General features: G+C 37.2%; 1 protein-coding gene across 1 annotated transcript in view; it reads left to right on the top strand.

Moving 5' to 3' along the window:
- The window catches only part of NOTCH2 (notch receptor 2), a 164,122-nt gene that overhangs the window by 36,447 nt on the left and 106,838 nt on the right, over positions 1-20,837 (top strand). The window contains exon 2 of the mRNA XM_025988791.2: positions 3,868-3,949. Coding sequence (XP_025844576.1) covers positions 3,868-3,949 — 82 coding nt within the window. The remainder of the gene's footprint in view (positions 1-3,867; positions 3,950-20,837) is intronic.

Here is a 20,837-nt window from a genome sequence, read left to right as displayed (position 1 = left end):
CTCTACACTTGCTCTTTCCTCACTCAGTTTGGAATTGCTCTTTCCCGCATCTTCATGATTCTTGTTCTTCTAAATCTTAGCTCCAAGGTACCTTCTGAGAGAAGACTTTCCTAGTCACCCTATCTAAAGGAGGTCCCTATACCTCCAGCCTTTGTGATTACTCTGTCTCCCATATCTGGGTTCTGTTTCCAACAGAATCTATCACTTAAGCAATGTCTAAAATGACATTATTTATTCATGTATTATCTATCTTTCCCTAATAGAAAGAAGGTTCATGGGGACAGGTACTTTATTCTGTTAAGCATGGGATCCCTGACATTAGAGCCCGTACCTCATGGAGTAGTTGTGTTATAAGTATGTTCTGAATATTAGAACCCTTGTCCCCAAATACATTGAATAGAAAGTGTATGAAAATTAGAAATTGGTCTCTAAATTCTGTGTCACATTGCCAAGTGATGGAGTGATGAAATTGAAATCTCTTGCTTCTCTTTGCTTTTATCCTTTTTTGGGGAGTGGGAGGCACGTACGCGTGTGTGCGCGCACACACACACACTGTATATGAGATTGATTCCAGTCAACGGTATTTATTGAGTGATCATTATGGCTTAAGATGAAAAATTGGGAAAAAGTCACTCTTTTTGTGAGGGACTCATTTCTCTGAGTCTACAAAAGCATCAGTTAAGCATCTGTTCTCTAAATGGTATATTACTGAGCATTTTGTTTTTTACTTTACAAATATAAAGGTGCTTTCAATTTCACTGTTAAATTTAAGTGTTTTACATTGGAAAGAGAGCAAATTGAATTTTTAAATGAGGTCTTTTCTTGTCTCACTGTAATTTTTTTTGAGTTATCAAAATTTTAACTTCTCTTTGAATGACAAATCATTACAGTATTCATTTAGAAATACCCCTGAGCAAAGTCACAAGTCTCAAATTTTACTTTTATCTATTCAGGCAATACATTACTGTCTAGATTATCCAAGACCTCAATGGATTCTATAGTTGTAGAGGATTCCTTAAAGTGGACACTCATGTCTTAGTTGCTATTAAAGTCTGGTTCCACAGACTTGTAGCATTAGCATCATATAGGAACCTGTTAGGAAGCAAATGTGCAGGCCCCTGCTAGAACTCCTTAATCAGAAACTGTGGGGGTGATGTGTGGCAAGCCCTCTACTTGATTCTGATGCACACTTTGAGCACCATAGCTTAGTAAATGTTATAGGGTCAAGGTAGTATGATCCTACAGATTAGCCAAATGGCATTAATTATTAGCCCTGTAAGCCCACCTCTTTTTTGGTCACTAAATTTGATTGGTTCACTAAGGCTGGGCTATAAAGTTATTTGCTTGATGGATTGCCACATGTTGACTTTGGGTTGTTTGTATTTCTTTGAGCCTGTCACTGTAATGATTTGCCAGGACACTTAATAGGAACAGAATGTAATTTTTTTGCACCCATGGCTTTCTGAGTCATGGGTGGCTAGGTCCTTAATGTCCTTCTGCATAGATTTCTCCAGGTACCAGGCATGCCATTCACATACTTTAATTAGAGAGAGGTGTCACTGTTGGATCACAGGAGACCTCCAAGAATATGTAGTTTACCCCAGTTTAGTTTACAGGTAGGGATATTGAGCCACCATGAGGTTGTGTTTTATTTGCAGTGGCACAGCTAGTTAGTAGTAGAGGCAGGATTTCAGGTTTCTGGACCCCACTGAGCCAGGATTCCTGCAGGAGGAGGACAGAGCTGCAGCTTAGCTTGCTCTGTGCCTACAGGACATTCCTTTCCTACTGACAGGTTTTCTTTATTTAAAGAAAAAAAGCAAATAGAAAAAAGTCAGGAAGTCCTCATTGAAACTAATAAAAGTGTCTAAAGAGAATGAAAAAAGCAGTTTGAGAACTTTGGTATGGAGGAAATAACCTGACATTAACTGTTTTAATTATAGTTGTTGCATTGGCCTTATCAGTGTGGGAAGAGGGAGCATTTGAGCCCTACAGGGAAGTGGGATGTGGACAACAAGATGACCCTCTTCCTGAATCTGCCTGTTCAGGCTGCAGTTTAGTGACTCTGTGATCCCAGCAGCTGTCATAGAGATGGGGCTGGACTTAGTAAGAGACTTAGGTCTCAGACCCAGCACTGCCACAGTTAGTGGTGTGATGTTCCATGAGGTCACCTAACCTCCCTGGCCTTCACTTTGTAGTAAATGTATAACAAAACTTATCCTGCCCATCTGAGAAGAAAAATGCCAGGTAGTGGGAAGTAGTGTATCACTGTAGTTAAGAGCACAGACTCTCTCACAGGTTCCAGACTCCCTGGGTTCAAATTCTGGCTCTTTAATTCACTGGTGTGGCAGTAGCAGGTCACTTATCCTTCTTGTGGAACAGATATAATGAAATTAACTGCCTCACAGCGTTGTGGGGAATGTTGAATTAGTCTATGTAGAGTGCATAAAATAGCATCTGGGATTTAATAAGTGCAATGTGTTAGCTGCTGTGATTATTACTATTTAAAAAATATTGTTATTTTAAGAGATTAGATTTCTATAAACATGTTCTCAAATAGTTCCATTACTTGGTGATGGTACCGGGCAAATAGAGGGTTCTTATGTAGTAATTGTTAATGGAGGAGTTGTTCTAACACCCAGCTTGTGCCTGGGCTCTCCATGTGAAAAGAAGGTGATTTTGATGCCTCAGGGGGCAGGCCTAGAGCCTGTGATACTGAGCAGTCTATTCATAGAGTGGTATGACTGGAGGAAACTCAAAGGTGGAGACTTCTCAATTTTGATTTCAGGTATTTGTATACAAACCATCCTAGGAGGTGGGCATGTAATCTTCCAGAAAAAGTTCATGAACTTTAATTTTGGTTTTTGTTGTTTGACTAGGTTTCTTTCTGACCTGCCTTCCCAGTTGTTATTAGGATTCTTGACAAGGATTTTGGTGATGAAAATTCCAACTCTAAAAGCTGAATAATCAGGTTATCAGCAAGTGAGTGGTAGACTTTAAGGGCCTTTCTCCTCTTGTGACTGAAATAAAAATTTCTACTATTGCTATTTATTTCTGAGTACTCTGTTTTGAGGAGGGATTATGGTGGTGAGGTAGGTGCCTTTTCATTGTCTTGAAAAGGACTGGAGTTTAAGAATTTGAGAGTTATTATCTTATCTGCATATAAAATTAACTTTTTATTTTCCTTACTTTGACCCGTCTACTCCCCCATCTTTCTTTATGTGAGTCCCTTAAACCTAGAGATTATGTTGTATTTATTTCTTATGTATTACATTTCCCCTTTTCCTCTGGATCCTAATATTGTGCCTATTATATACTAGGTTCTCAATTACAGTTTTTTCAATGAATATTGCTGATGTTTCTGATTACTTATTAAAGTGACTTGTTCTGAAACTTCACTTGAAGGCTTAAGTAATTCATTAATATCATGTGACTTAGTATCTACCCAGGTCTTCCTAAATATTAATTGATGAATCTTTACATTACTTATCTGAAGGATTCAAATTTCAAGATGCTCATAGTATGTCGTGGATGTTAGAGTTTTAATTTTCTTGGTATCATTGGGAGATAGGGATGCAACATCTGGGAAGATAGAGGAGCATAGAGAATTAAAAGCATCATTCAAGACTACAAAATAGTTATTGTAGGAAGAGACTCCTAGGATGAGCTTCCATGCTTCTATGACCCTAGAAGCAACAGGACAAATACAGAACAAAACAAAACAAACAAACCTGATTAAAACTCTAAAGAGAAACCCAGATCAGGTTGGATATGGGAACTAATATTGACCTGGATTGGGTAAAATTTCTTTGCTATCTAAGGGTTATGATTAGTGACTTATTTCTAATGTGCATTTGTTTTTATTTTTAGCATTGCAGTGTCGGGATAGCTATGAGCCCTGCGTAAATGAAGGAGTATGTGTTACCTACCACAATGGCACAGGATACTGCAAGTAAGTTTTTCGTCTTCTTTTTCCTTCTTATATATTTTATTTTTCCTCTGTATAACACTAGACAAGATTTGGTCCTGCTTAATTCTGTTTTCAATACTTCTATAAAGTATTACTGGTTCTCTAACTTTTCTGATAAAGTCTTTGTGGGGGATGAGAATGGAAGGATGCAGATGTCAGATAAATGGTTAACAAGAACTTCTTATTATCTTATCACTATCTTTTTCATTATGAAAAAGACTTTTCAGTGAGTGGCTAGTTAATGTATATCGAGTGCATTCTTAGAATCACTCCTCAACATGTTAGTTATGATCTTGTTCTTAAGTCAAACCACAATAGATATCAACTTTAATTCTGCCTAGTGTAAGTAAATATTATAGCGTGAAATTATTTTTCTGGTGTAAAAAAGTCCAGTTCTGAAAGAGAGACCGTGAGAAAGATGCATATGCACCTGTAGGGGTGGGACATGGAGCAGGCACTGTGGAAAATGTCATTATATGGGGTTATAAGAGGAAGGCTATGGGACAGGACTAGGGGGTGTAGGCTGGTTCTCAAGAGAAGTTTTTCTTTTTCTCCAACCACCTAATTTAGCTATACTTTTTATTTCTTTGAGGAGGCCTGTGAGATTATCTCATAAATAGTTCCTCTCTGTGTCCTGTGGACCATATGGTTTTCCTTCTGCCTCTGGCTCAGTTGAAAATTTTTGACAGGAATGTGTGTATTCATTGTATTTATATCATGGAAAATAAGATTGATAATATAACTTTTCTTTAACTCTTGTATAGGCTGTACTTGTCCTCTGCTTTGGTAACAGTACTTGCTTTATAAGCATTTTAAATGAGTTTACCCAACATGTTTTTATTTCTTCTTTGGATATTTAATAGAATGACATAAATGTAATGATAACATTGGTTCCAGTCAAGTCCATTCTGACATCAGGATCTAAGTTCTTTTTTTTTTTTTTTAAAGATTTATTTATTTATGATAGACAGAGAGAGAGAGAGAGAGAGAGAGAGAGAGAGGCAGAGACACAGGAGGAGGGAGAAGCAGGCTCCATGCCGGGAGCCCGACGTGGGACTCGATCCCGGGACTCCAGGATCGCGCCCCGGGTCAAAGGCAGGCGCTAAACCACTGAGCCACCCAGGGATCCCAGGATCTAAGTTCTTTCTTTCTTTATTTTTTTCAAGATTTTATTTATTTATTCATGAGAGACGGAGAAGCAGAGAGAGAAGCAGGCTCCCTCCAGGGAGCCTGATGCGGGACTCGATTCCAGGACCCTGGGATCATGACCTGAGACAAAGGCAGACACGCTCAATAACTGAGCCACCCAGGTGCCTCATGATCTAAGTTCTTCAGTGTTGTGAGAATTTTTGCAAGTCAGGAAAGATGCTCTTTAGCAGAAGGACAATATTTTAAGCTATGATGACAGTAAAGTGTAATTGTAGGTTATTTGGATTGGAATAATAATACTGGAAATGAAATGTTTTTTATAACTGATAATGAGCTGCTCACTTAGTTTGTCTAGCTGGAAAACAAAAAGCAAGAACATGTGATGTAGTCTTCTTTCAGAATGGTAACACAGCTGGAGATAATAAAGGGGAGGAACTTAGAACTTCGGGGTGGCCTTAGAACTGGCCACCAAAATCTTCAGTCCCTTTTTGGTACCTGGTGTCATAGTTACTTGCTTTATTCCATTATTCAGCTCTCTTGTGGTTGTTAACCCATTAAGTTATGATCATTTTTGGATTATTTGTTTCTCTTACTGAATTTTGAGGTCCTTGTCTTATGCATTTTCATAGAGTTAATGCCTAATATGGTGCTTGATATGTCACTAGAGCTTAACAATGTATGTCATTTCTTGAACCAAAAGGTGTTCAGTAGATTTCATCATTCACGTGTTTTTTTTAATCTATGTCTTAAATAAGAAGATAATGTCCTCTCCTCTGAGAATTTTATCTGCTTCACACAGCACCTAGTATGGTTGTACTTTAATTCTATTTGGACATAATTCGACTTGGTAACTTATATAAGGGGAATTTCAAATAGGTTCTAAGTGTTGGCCTATGTATTTGTGGTCTGTTATGAGAAGAGAGACTAGTCTCTGAGCACTTACCAGGAGAGGACACTAAGGGTCACTTTTGGGAGAAAAGAGATTTGTGGTCCGTTAATCTCAAACTCTCCAACCTAGGTGAGAGAGATGAAGTTGCCCATGGTTTCTAGAAGAAGCACTGCTAGGGAAAAGGAGCTTACTTTGTGGTCGACAAAAATGGAGCTGCCCAAAACCTGTCCCTGGATGCTTGATAACTGTCAGTGGAATAGGTTGCTTATGGATATAGTTCTTGTCAGGCCCTTCAGGTGTCCTTCAACCCTTTGTGATGGAAACAAGCCCCCTGAGAAGGTAGAAGTAAGGAAATTGTCCTTTTGGGAGACCAATATGAACAACAAAACTTGTTAAGAGAGAGTATTTCTCCATGTCAGTAAAAGAAGTATTAGAATCTTCAGGAGTGGCAATGTCAATGTAACTGGACACAGGAAAAGCAAGAACAATATCAGGGAGGCCAAGTCAATCATCCCTGCAAGGCCACAGGATGGTAAGCAAAATTTTAAGCAAAAATAACATTTACTTAGCAGACCTTTCAGTGTATCTTCACCAACTTTGCTGCTTTCCTTGGGTAAAGAAGGGAATCCAGCTTGTTCAGTAAATATTATTTTCCCAAAATGGTAAATGGATATTAGAACACTTAGAAGTTCTATAAAAATTACATCAGACGTGCAGGGCATATGATTATCTTTTTGTTCCTGAGATTGCTTAGTGGATTAAGAAAAGAAAGTTGAAGCCAAATTCTTTTTACAGGGGGTGGGAGGGTGGGAATTAATGGCAAATGTTTTAAAGTAGAAGGTATCTGTTTAAAGGGCATAATGCTACTGATTCAGCTAAAATATAATAGTTGTTTATAGAAATTATAGAAATCCTTGATAAGATCACGTTGGCAGATGAGGATAAGTACTTCCAAAGGTTAGTTTTGTACACAGCTCAACTGTTTTTTTTCTCACTGTCAGGAGCTTAAGTACTCTATCAGTCTATGATTAGATTGGGATGCCAGACAAGGAGAACCTGTGTAATCTTGCATAAAACTCAGTTATTGCCCTTAAATAGTTGTTGTTAGATCTTAATAAAGCCCTCTCACTATAGAGAGATAAGACATTTTATTCTCTCCCTTGTCCTACTGGGAGGGGTAAATATATACTTAAGTTTGGCTGTCATTAATCACTTTCAAGTTGTTTGTCTCAGGCTTTCAGAGATAAACCATTCCAAATCCCAATTTGGTTGAAAATCATGGGTAACTCAAGTTCACTAGAATGTTGGGAGAGGGTACGGTTTCGACTTGTAAAATTCACAAAATGTGCTTTTTTAAGGACATATTTATCATAGTTGTTTAAAGTCCCTATCTGTCAGTTCTTAACATCTGGATTGTCTTTGGGTATGTTTGTATCAACAGCTCTTTCTGTTGACTCTGGGTACAGTTTCCCTTTACTTCTCACTTACAGTAGTTTTTGTTATTTATTGGACATTGTGAGTGATGCATTTTATTGTTTATATTCCACTAAAGAATGGTGAGTTTTGTTACAATGGGCAGTTACATCATTGGAAGATCACCTTGATTATATGAAAGCTTGGTTTTAGGCTTTGCTCTGGCAGGTCTGTTTTGCCTTTTGTCTGACAGCATAATTCTTAGTCCTGGAATGTGATCCTTACTCACCAGGGTATGATCCTTCGAGGAGATAAATTGGAAGTATAAGGTGCTTGTCAAGCTCGGTGTTTCCCAAACCCCTCTAATTTAGTAGGACTTGAATTCAAACTTCTGACTCCCTTCATACTCAGCCTTTCAGCCTTAGAGCTCTTACTTTCCTTTGGGTTCCTAAATACCTTGTTCATGCACAGCCAGGAATCATTTATGCTGTTGAGTGGAGTAGTATACATATTTTGGAGCTACCTGCTCTATGGTTCTGTCTTCCAGGATTTCTCCTCCTCCAGATTCTAGCTACTTCGACAGTCCCAGATAGCTTTGACTCCTCAGCTCAGTAAAACTTCCATTTTCTGCTTGCATTTTGTTCTTCTTGTGCTGCACGGACTGAGGAATACCTTCAGGGAAAAAGCTATGTAAGTGTAGGTTTCATATAGTTTGCTTTTCTTTTTTTTGGAAACTTGTATCCCAGTTTCTGCCTTTTGATTACTCATTGGTACCTTTAATATATTGTCTGCAGTGTCCAATTTTTCTAAGCAAGAGCGTTAATCTGATATAATTATTCTGCCATTATTTTTATTTATTTATTTTTATTTTTTAAAAGATTTTATTTATTTATTTATTCATGAGAGACACACACAGAGAGAGAGGCAGAGACACAGGCAGAGGGTGAAGCAGGCTCCATGCAGGGAGCCTGACGTGGGATTCGATCCTGGGTGTCCAGGATCACACCCTGGGCTGCAGGCGGCGCTAAACTGCTGCGCCACCAGGGCTGCCCTCTGCCATTATTTTTAATGATAAAAACTATCATTATAAAGGATTCTTTCATAAATTTCTACATGCTTCCTAGGAGGTAACTAGCACAGTGTTTGTTAAGCACTGAAAAGTCACCATAAGTTACTTAGGTACCTGTGAATGGTTGATTGCATTTGAGAATCTCTATTTTTCACCAAAGTACCTAACTAGAAACTACATTTTAAAGTAATCATTATCAAAGTGAATTATTTTACCTTATATTATCAAAGTAAATCATAAATATAAAATGTTATAAATTATAGCTTTGTTTCACAATTTACCTAAAATTTGTCTCCTAGCTGTAAGAAACCATAAACATTAACAACTAACAACTTTCCTTTTCAGAATTAGGAGTGATGTTGGTAGTCCAGGCCTCCTAAAGCCATCCAAGAAAACTAGAGCCATTGCCTTCTTTGTCTTCTTGATGTGTTTCTATACAGTCAGGACGGAAAAGACTGGAATCCTCCAGGTTGGAATCTTCCAGAGCCTGGCTTAGAGTAGAGGATGTAGTATCAATATTTGTGTTGTGGTGGTGCTCTCCTAGAAAGGCATTTTCAAAAGTCAGGGCTGACTCAACATTTTCCCCTTTCACTCACCTTGTAAGTGCGTTCAGTGCTGTTCAGGGCAATATCAGATCAAGGAGATACACTGGGAAAAACGTCAACTGTTAAATCACTTTCTCTTTCTTCTCTGTAAAACTGGTTCTGCCAAGAAGATTCCTTCAAGTGAAGTGCCCTATTTAGCAGAACATCATATATACAGTTTTTCTGGCCAACGCTATTAGAAGACTGGCCACTTTTCCATAGTTTTTAAAAATCTTTACCATAAAATGAAGAATAGTGTCTTTTGCTCACTATATACTTTTCAGAGTAATCCTTTTTTTTTTTAATGTGATGCTTAAGAAGATATTAATTCAGGAATTACATAATTAATTATGTAATTCAGGAATTACATAATATAACTATTCATGTATATATTTATGTATACCACATATAACAGATAACTGAAGTCTGTGATAGTAGTTGCAAGTAATCGATAGTGTTATCACATTATTTCACAGTCTTTGGGAAGTCATAAAATAATTATCGATTCATTAACCTGGACTTCTTAAAGGGGTTCAGAATGAGTCTTACTAGACTAATGCAAAGTGAATTGTGAAATGACTGAAATGTTAGAGCAGAAACTGTTAGTGACTGATAGGGCTGGGACCACGGTAAGGTAACTGAGGCTTTCATCTCAGGTGTAAGATTTAAGAGGGTGTCAAAAAACCTGGTTACCAAGATAAATAATATTTTAATGCAATAGTTCAGAATATTAAAATTAAAAAAACTATGACAAAAATATTTAAATTTTAAATAAAGAGATCAGTGTTACTGAATTTTTTCTTTTGCTTCAGGCTTTAGTATGGTTCATTATAGTACTGGTATGTGGATTAAAGGTATCTAAAAGATCCCTGCCTGGTAACATGGAGAGGGCATAGGTTTTTATGCCAGATAGACTGGAGTCTGAATTCTAATTCTTGTTAGCAATCAGACATTTGGCAAGTTAAAGAGTATATTCTAGCCAGTGTTTATTGAATACTTATTATATGCCATACTCTGTGCTTAATTAACCTTTTTATATGTGTTACTATAGAACTCATGTAAGTTACATGTCTTAATATCCCTGTTTTACTGATGAGTATATATGAAAACTCAAAGAAGTTAAATAATTTTCCCAAGATCACATAACTTTTATTTTTAAAAATTTTTATGATTTTTTAAAAAAGTTAACATATAGTGTTTTATTAGCTTCAAGTATACAATATAGTGATTTGACACTTCTATGTGTTGCCCTATGCTCATCATGTACAGGTACATTTATTAATCCCCATCATCTATTGAACCCACCCCTTCCCTCACCTCTGGTAACCATCAGTTCGTTCTCTACAATTAAGGGTCTGTTTCTTTAAAAAGAATTAAAAAGTCTGTTTCTGATCTCTTTCTCTCGCTTCCTTTGCTCATTTGTTGTTTCTTGTTTCTTTTTTTTTTAATTTTTAAAGATTTTATTTATTTATTCATGAGAGACACAGAGGGAGAGGCAGAAACACAGGCAGAGGGAGAAGCAGGCTCCATGCAAGGAGCCTGATGTGGGACTCGATCCTGGGACCCAGGATCACGCCCTGAGCCAAAGGCAGACGCTCAACCGCTGAGCTATCCAGGCACCCCTCATTTGTTGTTTCTTAAATTCCACATATGAGTGAAATCATATGGTATTTTTCTTTCTCTGACTTATTTCACTTAGCATTATCCTCTTTAGCTCCATCCAAGTCATTGCAAGTGGCAAGATTTCATTCTTATGGCTGAATATTCCATTGCATATAATACCACATCTTCTTTATCCATTCATCAATTGCTGGGACATTTGGGTTGCTTCCATATCTTGGGTATTGTAAATAATACTGTTATAAACATAGAAGTGCATGTATCCTTTTGAATTAATGTTTTTGTATTCTTTGGATACATACCCAGCAGTGCAATTTGCTGGATCATAAGTTAGTTTGATTTTTAACTTTTTGAGGAAACTCCATATTATTTTCTATAGCAACTGTGCACCAGTTTGCATTCCTACCAAAAGTGGAAGAGGATGCCCTTTTCTCCACATTCTTACCAACACCTGTTGTTTCTTGTGTTGATTTTAGCCATTCTGACAGGTGTGAGGTGATACCTCATTCTAGTTTTGATTTGCATTTTTCTGATGGTAAGTGATGATGAGCATCTTTTCATGTGTATGTCTTCTTTGGAGAAATGTCTGTTTATGTCTTCTGCCCATTTTTTAATGGATTATTTAGTTTTGGGATGTTGAGTTTTATAAGTTCTTTATGTATTTCGAATACCAAGCCTTTTGGATATGTCATTTGTAAATATCTTCTCCCATTTCATAGGTTACCTTTAGCTTTCTTTTTTTCTTCCCTATGCAGAGGCTTTTTATTTTGATATAGTCCCCATTGCTTATATTTGCCTTTGTTTCCCTTGTCTCGGGAGACATCTCTAGAAGCATTTGCTTAATGTCCAGTGTCAAAATGGTTAGTACCTACGTTCTCTTCTAGGATTTTTATGTTTTCAGGTATTACATTTAAGTGTTTAGTTCATTTTGAGTTTACTTTTGTGTAAGAAAGTGGTCTAGTTTCTTTTACATGTTTCTGTCCAGTTTTCCCAGCACCATTTGTTGAAGAATCTGTGTTTATCCCACTGGATATTCTTTCCTGCTTTGTCAAAGATTAATTGACCATATAGTTGTGGGTTCATTTCTGGGCTTTTTATTCTGTTCCATTGATCTCTGTGTCTATTTTTGTGCCAGTGCCGTACTGTTTTGATTACTACAGCTTTATAATATAACTTGAAGTTCAGAACTGTGATCCCTTCAGCTTTGCTTTTCTTTCTTAAGATTGCTTTGACTACACAGGGTCCTTTGTGATTCTACAAAAATGTTAGAATTATTTGTTCTAGTTCTGTAAAAAACTCTGTTGGTATTTTGTTAAAGATTGCCTTCAATGTATAGCTTGCTTTGGGTAGTATAGACATTTGAACAATATTTGTTTTTCCAATCCATGAGCAGGGAATTTCCATTTCTTTGTGTCATCTTCAATTTCTTTCATCAGTATTTTGTAGTTTTCAGAGTATAGGTCATTCACCTCTTTGGAATGGTTAATTCCTAAGTATTTTATTACTTTTAGTGCAATTGTAAATGAGATTGTTTTCTTAATTTCTCTTTCTCCTTCATTATTGATGTATAGAATTGCAACAGATTTCTATACATTGATTTCATATCCTGTGACTTTACTGAATTTGTTGATCAGTTCTAGCAGATTTTTTGGTAGAGTCTTTCGGGTTTTCTGTATACGGTATCAGGTCATCTGTGAACGTTGTACTTCTTCCTTACCGATTTGGATGCCTTTTATTTCCTTTTGTTGTTTGATCGCTGTGGCTAGGACTTCCCAGTACTGTGTTGAATAAAAATGGTGAGAGTGGACACCGTTGTTTTGTTCCTGATCTTAGGAGAAAGGTTCTCAGTTTTTTCCCATGAGGGATAATGTCAGCTGTGGATTTTTCATAGATAGCTTTTATTATATTGAAGTATGTTCCCTCTAAAACTACTTTGTTGAGGGTTTTTATCATGAATGGGTGTTGTACTTTGTCAAATGCTTTTCCTGTATCTATTGAAATGATCATATGGTTCTTATCCTTTCTCTTATTAATATGACATATCATGTTGATTGATTTGTAGATATTGAACCACCCTTGCAACCCAGAAATAAATCCCAGTTGATTGTGGTGAATGATATATTTTTTAAAACATATTGTTGGATTTGGCTTACAGTATTTTGGTGAGAATTTTTGCATCTGTGTTCATCAGGGATATTGGTCTGATCACATAACTTAAAATTTTTTTTAAGATTTTATTTATTTATTAAGATTTTATTTATTTAGTCATGAGAGATATAGTGAGAGAGGCAGAGACATAGAGGGAGAAGCAGGCTCCTCGCAGAGAGCCCGAGGCGGGCCTTGATCCCGGGACCCCAGGATCACGACCTGAGCCAAAGGCAGACGCTCAACCACTGAGCCACCCCGGCGTCCCCAGAATTAGCTATTAAAGTGGGTAGTTCAAACAGGACTTTCTGAAGGAAATGTGGGACATTTGAAAGACTGAAAGTGGCTCCTCAGATCAGGAATGTGTTTAAAACTCTACATAGTTCCTGATTTTAAACAGAGACAATATCATTAAGCAGACCTGGATAGCTCACATAATGTTTGAGTATGAAACCTGCTTGTAGCTCTGTGAATGTACATGGGCCAGGCTTTGCTAATGCTGCGTTTCTGAGAAGTGGCCTTTGACTTGAAAGCTTAGTGCAATTACTGCAGAAGGCAGTGAAGGTGGGGATAGAGAATACTATCTATTGAAATGTTCTTTGGTAGAAGAAACTAAATTGAAGAACTTGAAACTTCTTCTTTTTTTTTTTTTTTTTCCTAGGGGAAAATGAACAAGTCCAGACAGATTTTATGCAGCTATGGAATTGAGACAGGTCAAATTCAACAACTTCTGATAAATGTTGCTGCCAGCTCAAAAGTTACAAGTTGTTAAACATAGTGCCTTACATTTGCATAGTGAGTTACAGATATATAGATGTATGTCCCGTGGGACTTTCCTTATTTAAGACTTGAGATCTGGGCACTTTAACAGTACCATTCCTAAGTGATTCTTCTTCTTAACACTATGTTTGAAGAATCCTTTAACAAATATATTTGGTGTTCTCGAGGAATTTTTTATAAAGTAAGTGTTAATTATCAGCTTGATTATAATACAGAACAATGAGATTCCCATACTGTTTTCAACTAATCTTTATTCTTTAGATTGGAACCTTTATAAACTTCAGTGTTAGATAAAGAAGTAGGAGAAGGTGATTCTTAGATTCTGTCTATATCCTTTTGCCTGTTGTGGGTGATTGCCAGTGAGTTAAGTCAACTAATTTTGGCCTGCAAACTTGGCATATTGAATAGATGTGAGTTTAACTAGGTTTCTTTCAACACAGTCCTCAAGTTAACCATAATCCTCTGTAAAGTTTCTTTCTTATTGTTCCATTGTGGCATGTCAGCACCATTAATTTCATGTAGGAATTATTTTCTCCCCTTTTTTCTTGTGACTAAGCAGGATGAGAAATATTTTTCTTCTAGTATCTGGAGTAGTTTAATTAAATCCTTAATTTTAAATTTTGGCTGTCTATCTTTGATTGAGGCCAGCAAATTGAATACAGAGGCATGGGGATATCAGAGTGTAATAAAATGTAATTATCTAAAAATCTCCAAATACTTTTTTTCTTCATTAAGCTAGCATAATTTGGGCATGAAGGAGGTTTTCTTTAAGTGCTCTTCTAAACGTCCCATAGCTAGGAATTTTGTAACTAGGAATAAAGTTTAGTGTCTCTTCCATCCCTGTTGTTGTGTTTGTGTGTGTGTGTGATGTAAGTTTTTTGTTTTTGTATTTGTATTAGTTGTGTTTTACTTTACATTTCGATGTAAGGTAAATTATAGTTTCTCAGGGCTTCTCAAAATTTTCCATGTTCTATTTACCCATTGTCAGTAATCTTTGCTAGTATTTCATACTCTGTGTCCAAAAATGTCTTACTGTTTTTTATATTGATGCCTTCAGCTTTCCCTTATTAATGCAATTACTGGGGATCCCTGGATGGCTCAGCGGTTTAGCGCCTGCCTTTGGCCTGGGGCGTGATCCTGGAGTCCCGGGATCGAGTCCCGTGTCAGGCTCCCGACATGGAGCCTGCTTCTCCTTCCTCCTGTGTCTCTGCCTCTCTCTCTCTCTCTCTCTCTCTCTCATAAATAAATAAATAAATCTTTAAAAAAATGCAATTACCTTCTGTTTAAAGTGGTCCTCTTCTAAACAATTACTTGGGTCTTTATCAAAAGGCTTTTATGAAAGAAAACTGAAAGCAAAGACTAATAAAGGTGATATTTCAGTGACAGGTGGTATTACTCAGTGAACCCATTCAACTGGAACATCATATCCAATTTTTTCTCTTCACATAAGTTATGAAGAGAAGGTTGATATTAATGAAAAAATAACATGATTAGGAGTTATGTAGGATAGTGGCATTTAGACTACTGAATCTCTATAGATTCTCTATCTATTCTTGCTCTATCTTATCCTAAACTGGTTCTATCTATGATCCTACATACTGAACACTGAAAATCAGATAGACTGGAGCACTGAAGATTCTTAGTCTTTGTCTTAGCTCAGGCTGCTATGACAAACTACCACAGACTGGGTGGCTTAAAAAACAGACATTTATGTCACAGAGTTCTGGAGGCTGAGAAATCTTAAGATTAAGGTATTGACAGATTCAGTTGCCTGTGAGGACCTTCTTTCTGGTTTGCAGATATCCACCTTCTCACTATATATATTTTCACATAGTAGGGTGAGAAAGTGCTGGTCCCTTTATCTCCTTATATGGGCAATGGGCACTAATCCCATCATGAGGACCCTACCCTCATGATTTTATCTACCAAATTACTTCCCAAAGCCCCCCCCCCCCCCCCACATACCATCATTTTGGGGATTAGAGTTTCACTATATGAATTTGGTGGGGGTACAAACATTCATTCTATAGCACTATTCAAAGAAAAGTTTAATTTTCATCAAACTATATTTATTGAGCTGGCTATACTGACTGAGCACTGTGCTAGGTGTTCTGAATATACATAAAGGCCCAACAGGCCTGTGCTCTCTGACTTAATTATTTAGAAGTATAAAATACCTTAGGAGTGTCTGCTAAAGAGTGTTATGTTTCTCTCACATAAAACATGGTGGCAGTCTTCTGACATCTTGCCATCTTATTAGGGACATGAAGCATACAGACATGTGTAAAATACAGTAGTCTATAACTACCAAATGTGTTAGCACAGGTGATGAGAACTATAGTGATTCAGACAAGAGAACAAATACTAAAGGACAGAAGATTAAAATCAGAGGATTTTTTAGTGGATCATTTATGTTATAAATCTGAGCATATTGATGGAAACGAGTGATAGAAAGATGGAAGTAGAGAGACTGAGAGGACCAGAAGGGCTGTTGTTTTCTGGAATAGTCATTACCAATATCTTCATCATTTTGTTTTTAATGACATAATTTAAAAAATTTTCTACATCTTAGTTGCTTTCTTCTGTCTATACTTTAGTATGTGTGAGGTTTTATTAAACCAGTATGTGGATTCATCTGGTCTCATAGTGATACATAATTGATCTTAAAAATAATTCCTTTAACACATGTTGGCTTGAGTGCTTGAAGTGAAAATGTCTAGAGTGTGGGGTAAGAGGGAAAGAGCAGGGGACAGGAAGGGAGGGGCTGTTAGGAGCAGTCACATCTCCTAGTCCTACAGAGCAGCCAGGTAGACTTGTGGACACCATTTACAAGGAAATTCAGAATCCAAGAATGTCTGAGACAAGAAAATAAGATAGGAGAATAATGGAAAAACAGATACTAAGAACAGGATCAGTTTTCAAGTATGGCATAGTTCATTCTCCTAGCTTGAGAATTCAGGTATCCCATCCTCAGACCTCTTCTGTCCAGCGTATCATTGGCCTGATCTAGTTTGTTACAGGGATCCAGAGCAAGGAAGCATCTGTTAGCCAAATCTTTGTTGGCCCAAATTAGCTCATGTCCTTTACTGCTTGTTTCCTCTGATTGTATAGTACATATCCAAACCATCAATTATCCAGAATAAACCAGGACTGCCTATTCTGTGTGGATAACATTTGACAATGGTTATGATTCTCTTGGCTAGACCATGGTAGCGCCTTAGCCATTTAACTGCCTGTCTCTTTAAGATTTTGAAAATGCCCATTCTTGAGTAAGCCAGACATGTCTCCTCTATAAATTATTTTACTAGGCCCCTTCTGAAACCTCAGTCATCCTGAAAAATACCTCAGGAACTTCGTTGACTTTAATTTTCTGTCTTAGTCCTATTTGTATATAATATTTGTGGTATCTGCTTCTCATATTGCTAAAACTCATGGTCTTGAATTTCTGGGTCACTCTTAAAAAATGGATAGAACTTGATTACTCATGAAAAGTTGACTCATTTCCTTCCAGGCAAAGGCTGACACTGAATATCAAAGTTCATAATTAGTCTCCACAGAAGCAATCTTTTGAATTATGGGACATCACTTAATCTTTCTTAAATTTTATGACTTAATGAGAGCATCATGAGTGGGAAAAATGATTAACATAGGTATTTATGCTGCGTTGAGAGGGTATATAAAAGGGTATCTGGGAAAAGGTCCTACGTGAATTTAAGTGGTTTATTCCTTGCAAGTTTAAATTTGGATTAGATCTTCCCAGGCCATAGTTTTACACACACATCAGTCATTTTTAACCTTGTGAAATTTATCAGCAGGTCAAATTCCATAAAGAGACTTGCAGTGCCTACCACTACTCTGGTCTGGAGAAAACAGGCTCTCATGTTTTGGTCACTTGTTTTGGAGAAGATAGTAAGGCCTTTCTTTCCCTTTTAGGTTCAGAATTCTTATTTATTCTCTATATCTTGTTTTAAATATATTGTTCTTTTTTTTTTAAGATTTTATTTATTTATTCATGAGAGACACAGAGAGAGGCAGAGACACAGGCAAAGGGAGAAGCAGGCTCCATGCAGGGAGCCTGACATGGGACTCGATCCCAGGTCTCCAGGATCATGCCCTGGGCTGAAGGCAGGTGCTAAACTGCTGAGCCACCTGGGCTGCCCCCTAAATATATTGTTCTTTGCTTCTTTCTGTTTCCTGTGAGCAGTTAGCTCAAAGTGTGAGTTGTGCAGCAGGTTATTTTACACCAGTGAATATTGAATTGTCTGTGCACTTAGAACAGTGATTGGTAGGCAGTATGGAGAACGTAAGAGACACAAGCACAACTTTTGGACCAGGAGCCCCAGCTTGGAGTGGATCAGTGGTCAAGGCACACAGAAGCATGAACAGTAGCAAGCATCATTATCCTTGGGCAGTATTGCCCAAGTAAAGCCAAAATTGTAGAGTTATCATACTTAGGAGGTTAGAAGGAGTTTGGCAAGCACTCCTACTCACTTTGTTTTATATGTGAGGAGCCAGGGCTTACTATGACTAAGTGACTTACCCTGGATTATATAACTGCTTAGAATGTAGGCTGGAACTAAAAATTGTTCCTCAGACCCCTCTAGGCCATCTAAAGATTCAGCATTATTTCTTTTCATTCTTGGTACCAACCCTCAAGGAACTAATGTGAGTGAACATGTATATGTGTGTGTGTGTGTGTGTGTGTGTGTGTGTGTGTGAGAGAGAGAGAGAGAGAGAGAGAGAGATGTATCTATATTTCCAACTAGAGATATATATGTATGTACCTAACTATATGTAGAGAGAAAAATAGAATTCAGAAAAAAAACTTTAGTGCTTTTGTGAGGGAGTTTTAAAGACCAAGAATTTTAACTCTCGGTATACATTTTATTTTTTAACATTCCATGAAACAAAACAGTGTGGAAATTCTTTTTGAGTTCCTCATAAGGGAGGTCTATCCTATATTGATATCTGAGGAGCCATGGAATATACCAAAAATAGAATCATACAGTTTTAGAGATAGAGGGAATATTAGAGGTTTTGGCTTAGCATCTTGTTTTAATACACAAGGAGACTGAAGCTCAGAGAAGTAAAGTGGGCTGGTACAAGGTTAATACCTAGTGGCAGAGGCAGAGCTGGTATAGAAGTTATGGGGAGCCACTCTATCAAAAAGATCTGGGAACAGGGATCCCTGGGTGGTACAGCGGTTTAGCGCCTGTCTTTGGCCCAGGGCGCCATCCTGGAGACCCGGAATCGAATCCCACGTCGGGCTCCCGGTGCATGGAGCCTGCTTCTCCCTCTGCCTGTGTCTCTGCCTCTCTCTCTCTTTCTCTCTGTGTGACTATCATAAATAAATAAAAATTTAAAAAAAAAAAGATCTGGGAACAGGCTAAAGTCTTAGGTAAGAGATTTGTAAAACAATATACTAATTACATTTTTATTTTTATTCAGATAAAAAAGAAACTCATGACTTTATATGTATATATGTGATACACACATTAAAAAATATATATATTTGTTCAAGTTTGCCCTAAATACATCTCACCTGCCACTAGACAAGGATATTTTAAGCAGATTGATACAGGAGTATGTAGCCACATCAGGTATCACTTTGCCTTGACTCGGTTAGTTACTACCTAAGTACTTCCCCAGAGTTAGTGTGAAAACATGGGTTAGGCTGTGATTTATATTATTGTGTCTACTATAATGCTGTTTTTTGTATACATTTGGGAGGTTTTATTTAGAGCTTCAACTTGATTGCTAAGTACATGTCCAGCCTGGGCCATTTCAAGTTCATAGTGTCTGCTTTGCTGATACTATGTATGAAGATACATTTATCTTCAGCTTGAGTAAACTTCAGTGTATACACTTTCAGGATGCATGTTTGATACTCACTTTCTCTGGTTTGAAAGGCTACAAATCATTGTAATATCTAAGGATTTTTTTGATCCTCTGGACCATGGTTCTCTTAAGTAGTGGTCTTTGTCTTGAGTTACCATATTAGGGTTATGCACCATATTTTTTTCCCGTGATGTTCATTATTTATATTATCTTTGGTTCTAATTATGCAAAGGTGTGGGAATTGACGATCATCTTTTGAGCATTTGGCTGTCTTTCTGAAATTAAACATACTTCATCACATGTTCTTCTACAGTGGCCTGACTTCTAGTAAACAAAAAAATTACCTAAATTTCAAGCACATGTTTTGAAAATGTTTTTGCCTACATATACTTTAATGCTGTTATGGCCTTAGAGCAGGGATCAGTAAATTTTTTTTTAAAGTTCCAGATGGCTTTGCTGGCCAAGAGGTAATTGAAGATATAATGTAAGTACTAGGTGTAACCCTTTAAGATGTAACCATTTTAAAAAATGTAAAAGCCAACTCCTGAGATGGAGCTCTAAAACCAGGGCAGGGGCAGCCTGGATGGCTCAGCGGTTTAGTGCCGCCTTCAGTCCAGGGCCTGATCCTGGAGACCCTGGATCGAGTTCTCATCGGGCTCCCTGCATGGAGCCTGCTTCTCCTTCTGCCTGTGTCTCTGACTCTCTGTCTCTCTGTATCTCTCATGAATGGATAAATAAAATCTTAAAAAAAAAAAAAAAAAAAGGAAGATATAACCAGAGCAATATTTGCCGACCTTTACCTTAGAGCATAATAGCTACTTGAAACATCTTCCAAGTGTGTGTGGTACAAACTGGAAGAACCATTCTTTGTGGTCAGGTTCTATTTATTTTTATTTATTTATTTATTTGCCATACAAAAGAAGTTTTTGAAGCAGATGATGCTGAAGTTAGAGCAAAGAATTATATCTGAATCCTCCTCTGTCAGTTTTTGGTTGCTGCTGTTTTTCTAGTTGAGATGAGCTATACTGGAGGTCTGCACAAAAGATAGATCCTGTTAAGTTAGAGTGGTATTAATAAAATAAATGAAAACATTACATTTTTTTCTTTGACAATAACTGTTATTTTATTGCTATAAAAGTAATAAATGTTGATGTCATTAACTTTGTGAAAGTTATCCTTTGTGTGGGAAAGATTTTGGGGTGATTACCATGATGGTGATGGTTTAATAATCATTTGTTCTCAAAGGCTTATAATCTAGAAGAAAACATAAATAAATCAACCCAGTCCCAGCAGTATAGTTAATGGTAGAGTATGCTTCCAAGTATAGGCAGCAGCAGGCTAAAATGCACTTACGCTGCTAGTGTCTTCTATATGATGAGGGTT

Source organism: Vulpes vulpes, chromosome 8, assembly GCF_048418805.1.
Source record: "Vulpes vulpes isolate BD-2025 chromosome 8, VulVul3, whole genome shotgun sequence".
Lineage (NCBI taxonomy): Eukaryota > Metazoa > Chordata > Mammalia > Carnivora > Canidae > Vulpes > Vulpes vulpes.
Note: the sequence above shows the minus strand (reverse complement) of the source record. Positions and strands in the feature narration are given on the sequence as shown.